Consider the following 5,848-nt stretch of genomic DNA (forward strand, 5'->3'; position numbering starts at 1 on the left):
AAAATATAAAAGATTATTGTGAGAATACTTCGATACATGGACTAAAATATGTGGTGAATAAAAATCTATATCCAATCGAAAGGTTTGTACATATGTATGCATTTATGATCATGTGCATATATAGTGGTCGAAGAAATTATAGACGCGCCACTTTTTGACAAGTTTTAACATATTTTTTTTGTTATTTAATTTTGGTTATTTTTGTTTATAAAAATATAGTTCATTCTTCAACAAAACCCGTGTAAATCCNATTCTAGTAGAACAAACAGCAAGTTTCAAAAGGCTAAAACTGATCGTTGATTTTTTAAATTTTTTTGCCGCAGATGTTACGATTATCTGCCATATAAAAATAAATGGATCCCATATGGCAGTCAAAATTTTAAAAATGTTTCAATTCTTATAAGATTTGGTACCTTTGACCACCGTAGAAAAGGGGTATCTAAATATCTTGATTCCAGCGCCATCTGTGTTTTGGGTCCGCTTTTTGCAGAAGCACTTATTATCATAATACCCGTTAATCCAGGCCGTACGTTGAGACGGACTCTCTAAGTATCTCGACTACAGCGCCATCTTACGGAGTTCGGAGTAAACAGATAAAAATATAAACCCGTAATGCCGAATTTCCACTAGGCATTAAAATGACAACAAGATTGGCAGCATTTAAAAAATGCCATGAGGAAATGATGGAAATTACTACTTTCTTAACGTAATGACAAAAATATTTTTTAATGCCCAACTTTGTTATCACCACTTTTGCCATTTAATGCCTAGTGGAAATCCAGCATAAGAAAGATTTTGAGTTTACCATAAATTAAAGGAGACATAAACTATTTTTCTTATTTAATTTAAGGCCAGCTTATGAATAAAACCTTTAATTTAAATACATATGTACATATTGCACGTTTAATAATATAGGTACAGAATTATTTCAAAATATAAATTTTGTGGGAAAACGCAATCAAGGTTTGATCATCTCATACAAAAACACCTATGGAAAGACACATATCTTCGCCATTTTTGAGAAGTTTAGCCATCTGCTAGGCTGAACATATTCTCTTCATCTACATAGCTTTTTAATCGTCCAATTAGGTACATTTTGCTTTACATCTTTATATTATTAAACGTGCGATATATCTGTCTGCTTATTTCAGCTTATCCTAAGGTACAGAGAAAGGAAGTTTATTAGGAAAATAAAATAAAACAAGTAATTTTCAGGCAGAAACACAAAACCGACTTCAATTATAGAAACCGGTTGATATGGTCCAAAGTTATGCGGCAACATACATAAAAAAAAAAAAATATTCCGACGAAGTGATAACTTTCTTCTTTTTCTGAAATCTTTTATACTGATTTTTGTATAGTATTATCCTTATGTGTACATTACAAGCTCATACTACTCTTAATAAAATAACGATTACTAATTGTACTTTCATTCGTTGCATTCAGGTTATTTTTTGCCATCTCTTTCATTTGCGTCTTATTTGGCACCGTATTTTTTGTTGAAAAAATTTATGAAAAATGGAATTCTACGCCCATGTTGGTGAGCATAAATCCAAAATTTACTGAAATCACAAGTGAACCGTTTCCTGCGTCACCATTTGCAATCTCAATCAGGCTTACAGAGCAAAGGCGGAACGATTTTCGGTGTAAGTGTATTCGGTATATTATATGTAGTACACTTGACAGTAGATATGTATTTATTTAGATTTTGATTTTTGCTCTTTTTGTGCTTTGGTTTTGTACAGCAACTCGCTGAATTATACCATCATACAAATGATCTGTAATCGTGAGGTCAACGTTAGTGTTGCTGCAGAAATTACGGATTGGAGTAATTTGAAGGAATTCATTTTTGATGTAAGTAATGAAATATTCCTAGTTATTTGATGAATAGCGACATTAGATAAATATGTATGTATACAAATATAAAAAATATTGATGTCTTATAATGTACATTTTAATATCTTATGTGTTTACATAATAAAAGTGACGATAGTTCGAGAACTTCATTACATTTTTTTTGGTTTTTGCTACAAACATTCAAATGGCTTTTGTTTGTATATTCTACACTCCTATATGCAATTTTCTAGAACTGAGATTATTTATAATTGCGGTGACTATATTAACCAACGTAAATAAAGGACATATTTTTTTGGGAATACAACTTGTATGATAAAAGTACATTGCCTTGTTGAACATTTTTTTTTTATAAAATTTCAAAATTTTTTTTTGTGTATTTTTTTGTTTTGGGAGAACCATACAATTGTTTTCAACTAGTAGTTTTTGTTATGTATTATTTTTTGATATTTTATATAAAAATATCGTCTAAACTTTAACCAGAACCGTGTAAATCACAGTTTCAAACTTTATACAAAATTTAGGAAAATTCAAAAAATATTCATAAAATTTTCAACTTTTTATTCTAATTTTTGGGTATGCAGTTTTTATAGCCCATACAGTTTTAGTCTAATGAAGTGCAAGTTTCAAACGGCTAAAAAATTGAATTGTGTTTTGAGAATTTTTTTTTTAGGCTACTTTTTCGGGTTTTTATTATAACAAGCGCAATTTACAAAAACTTGCGTTGATATTTTGAAATTTCGTTGCTGACGGTCTCCCGTGTTTTATTTCGTAAGAAATTCATACTTATGTGAAAAAAGTTCAAAAATCCGCCAGTCTTCTAAAAATTCAGAATAAAAATAATATAAAATTTTTTTAAATTTTGTATAAAGTTTGAAGCTGTGATTTACACGGTTTTGGTTAAAGCTTAGACGAAATTTTTATACAAAAATAATACAAAAAATTAGCTCCAAAAAAATTACAAATATTTGAAGAAAATCAACACGTGGTCATTTGTTTGAGTCACTGTGTATTTGGTATTTGGCATTGAGTGTTTAATGTTTAGTATTTTGCACTTTGCGTTTTATAGTTTTAAAAAGGGTTTTCTTCTATTATCAATGAATTAATGCTACAAAGCCTTATTTTTTTATTAAATAGATTTCTCAACCTTGCTCTAATATGATATTGCGATGCAATTTTGGAGGAAAAGTGTTTAATTGCACTGAAATATTTCGACCAATCATTACGGACAATGGACTTTGTTGCACCTTCAATATGGTGGATCCCAAATTTATGTACCGAGAGTAAGTAGATCGTTCTATTTACATGTGCACATTAGGGTGCAACACTCTCCATATAAAAAAATCGGTACTGGGTTTTCCAACGGAAATATTAAATTTATTATGTTTTAAGACTTTCGCCAAAATATCCCGAAAAAAATATTAAGAATTATATGAACTCCGCCCCTTTTGAAAACACCTCCAAAAATCTGGTTTTTTTTTAAGTAATCAAATAAGTTTTTAAAAATATTTATTCCAAGAAAGCTCCTCAGGTTATAGAGGAGCTTAAGTGTAAATGTTCTACATAAAAATGTAGAAATAATGAATTCTTGGAGGTTTTTTCAAATTGGTCTAGCCCACGTAATCAGTAAAATGTAGTTTTTTCGTAATATTCTTATTGAAATGTAGCAAATTTTATGATTCCGAAGGAAAAATAGCATCGATTTTTTTATGATGCACGATGCACCCTAATGTGTGAACCATATATTTACACAGGTATTTTTTCATACCCCTCACAGATCAATTAATAAATCATTGCTTGCCAACAATTATCATTACCCAAAGGGTTATGAGCCTGTCGATTGGAGTGCAGAAGCCGGCTATCTAGCAAATTTACCGGAAAATTTTATACCAATGAAAACTGTTGGCATTGGCGAGAGTCTGGGATTGAGCTTGACACTAGATGTTGAAAGCGAACAGTATTACTGCTCTTCCTCGGATAGTGTGGGTTTCAAAATTCTACTACACAATCCACTCGAAGTACCAAATATGCGAGAAATTGGACTTTTACTGTCGCCGGGACGCGAAACGACAGTTCGCATACAAACTGAGAAAGTCGAATCGGACAGATATGTACGCTATATAAGTAAGAATTCACGAAGATGCTTGTTTGAAAATGAGATGCATTTGGACTTCTATAATGAGTACACACAACGTAATTGTGTTGTGGAATGCAGTGCCGATACTCTGTTGGCCCATTGCGGTTGTCTGCCATATTTTAAACCAATGCGGTATGGTAATGAAACCATTTGTGACATACGTGATACGGCTTGTGTTGAGCGTGTTCGTTTGCTGACGATGTTAATCAATAAATCAGGAAAAGGCTGTGCTGCCGAATGTCCGTCATCTTGTAACGATCTCTCTTATTTGCCAACGTTTTTCTCGGCACCACTTATACATGCGGGATTTCAAATTGACAATCAAATGGTTAAAAATATTAGCAGCGAATATGTGCAGAAAAATATTGCTATGGTGAAAATCTACTTCAAAGATTACGCTTACAGGAGTGAGAAAAATATGGATTTTATTGGTGTAACGGATTTTTTGTGTAAGTGCGGGCAGAAGATCTTTACAATTTCCCACATACAGTTAGCTAAAAAAAATATTCATTCCCTGACGTTTTGACGATTTTATTGATTTACATAAATTTTGTATGCCAAATTTTTTATAAAAAAATATATTTCTTTCAACAGCAAAATCGTCAAGATATAAAAAAAAAATGTGTTCATGCGTTAAATGGAAGAAAATGCGCAACACCCTCGACAAAAAAAATTCTCAAAATTTACTTTTTTTTTAATTAAATTTTTTTTTTGCTGTTGAATAAACCATGCTTTTATAAAAAGTTTAGAAAAATTTGATATGGAAAATATAAATAAATAAAGTCGTCAAAACGTCAGGGTACGCATATTTTTGACGCAGACTGTATGTACATAGAATTAAGTAACTAACTAGAAAGCTCGGCAAAATTGTAGGTTATGAAAAGCATTTTGGCGCTACTCTTAAACTCGAAAAGCTAGAAAACTCGACCCGACCCGAAAAGTACTCCATAAAAATTTTGACACTTTAGTTAAATTTGCGAGAATATCGAGGGTTTCTAAACTTTTTGATTTAAGGGCATACCTTTATTGAAAGAGTTTGAAATTTAATTACCTTAAATTACGTTTACCAATTTTTTTTTTTATATTTCAGCAAATATTGGCGGCATAATTGGACTCTTTTTTGGCTTCAGTTTCATTTCATTAGCCGAACTGGTTTTCTATGCTATTTTGCGGCCCATTCGTATGCTTATTGTGAGCCAGACATATCGATTTACTAGATCAGTGAAATTGCGAAGAATGAAATCAGTACGGCCTTTATTTGAAAAACAATCAATTGGAGTTTTGCAACAAAGTAATTTCTACGTACAAAATGCTCTTAAAAGGGGGAGAGCTTGTCAGGTGGCGGCTTCAAGGGAGCATTTGCTAGGATATGAAGCTAACAAATCGAATGTTGCATGGCAGCCGGGCATGGAGTACACTCCTTGAAATTTGTTGAGAAAAAAAAATTAATTTACAACTTAAGTTGTGGAATACATTTGTATTTATAAGTACCTTTATGTGTTATAATAAAACAAAACTATGTAATACAAACATATTACGTATAATCCTAAGGTTTGTTTCGGTGCGATTAATGCTTTCTTCTTCTTTTCGACATAGCACGTCAGCCATTTTTTCTTGTTGTGAATGCCAAGTGAAGGCAATGACAAGGGGGGACCTATATGATATTTCCAATGCAGGGATTCTGAAAATAAATATCGTTAATTTTGATTGCCAAAAATCTTTAAACTAATAGCAGTTGCGCCTAACAACTGGCAACATCTAGTTACATGTGCCTCATACTGCCACGTTTGTCCGACTACATACTGCATCTGTTACTTCTTCATGTTGTATACTTTTAGGCCTCACTGCTTTTAATTT

The 5,848-nt window shown here is 31.8% G+C and overlaps 1 protein-coding gene across 1 annotated transcript; it reads left to right on the top strand.

The window, feature by feature from the left end:
• Positions 1-1,455: 1,455 nt before the first annotated feature.
• Positions 1,456-5,416, top strand: LOC108381186 (pickpocket protein 28-like). The gene is made up of 5 exons (XM_017637599.1): positions 1,456-1,646; positions 1,746-1,854; positions 2,992-3,137; positions 3,632-4,440; positions 5,082-5,416. The coding sequence occupies exons 2-5, from the start codon at positions 1,774-1,776 to the stop codon at positions 5,414-5,416; spliced, it is 1,371 nt and encodes a 456-aa protein (XP_017493088.1). The 5' UTR covers positions 1,456-1,646; positions 1,746-1,773.
• The last annotated feature ends 432 nt before the right edge of the window (positions 5,417-5,848 follow it).

Source organism: Rhagoletis zephyria, unplaced genomic scaffold (assembly GCF_001687245.7).
Source record: "Rhagoletis zephyria isolate East Lansing unplaced genomic scaffold, Rhagoletis_zephyria_1.1 Rzeph_scaffold_21703, whole genome shotgun sequence".
Taxonomy (NCBI): Eukaryota; Metazoa; Arthropoda; class Insecta; order Diptera; family Tephritidae; genus Rhagoletis; species Rhagoletis zephyria.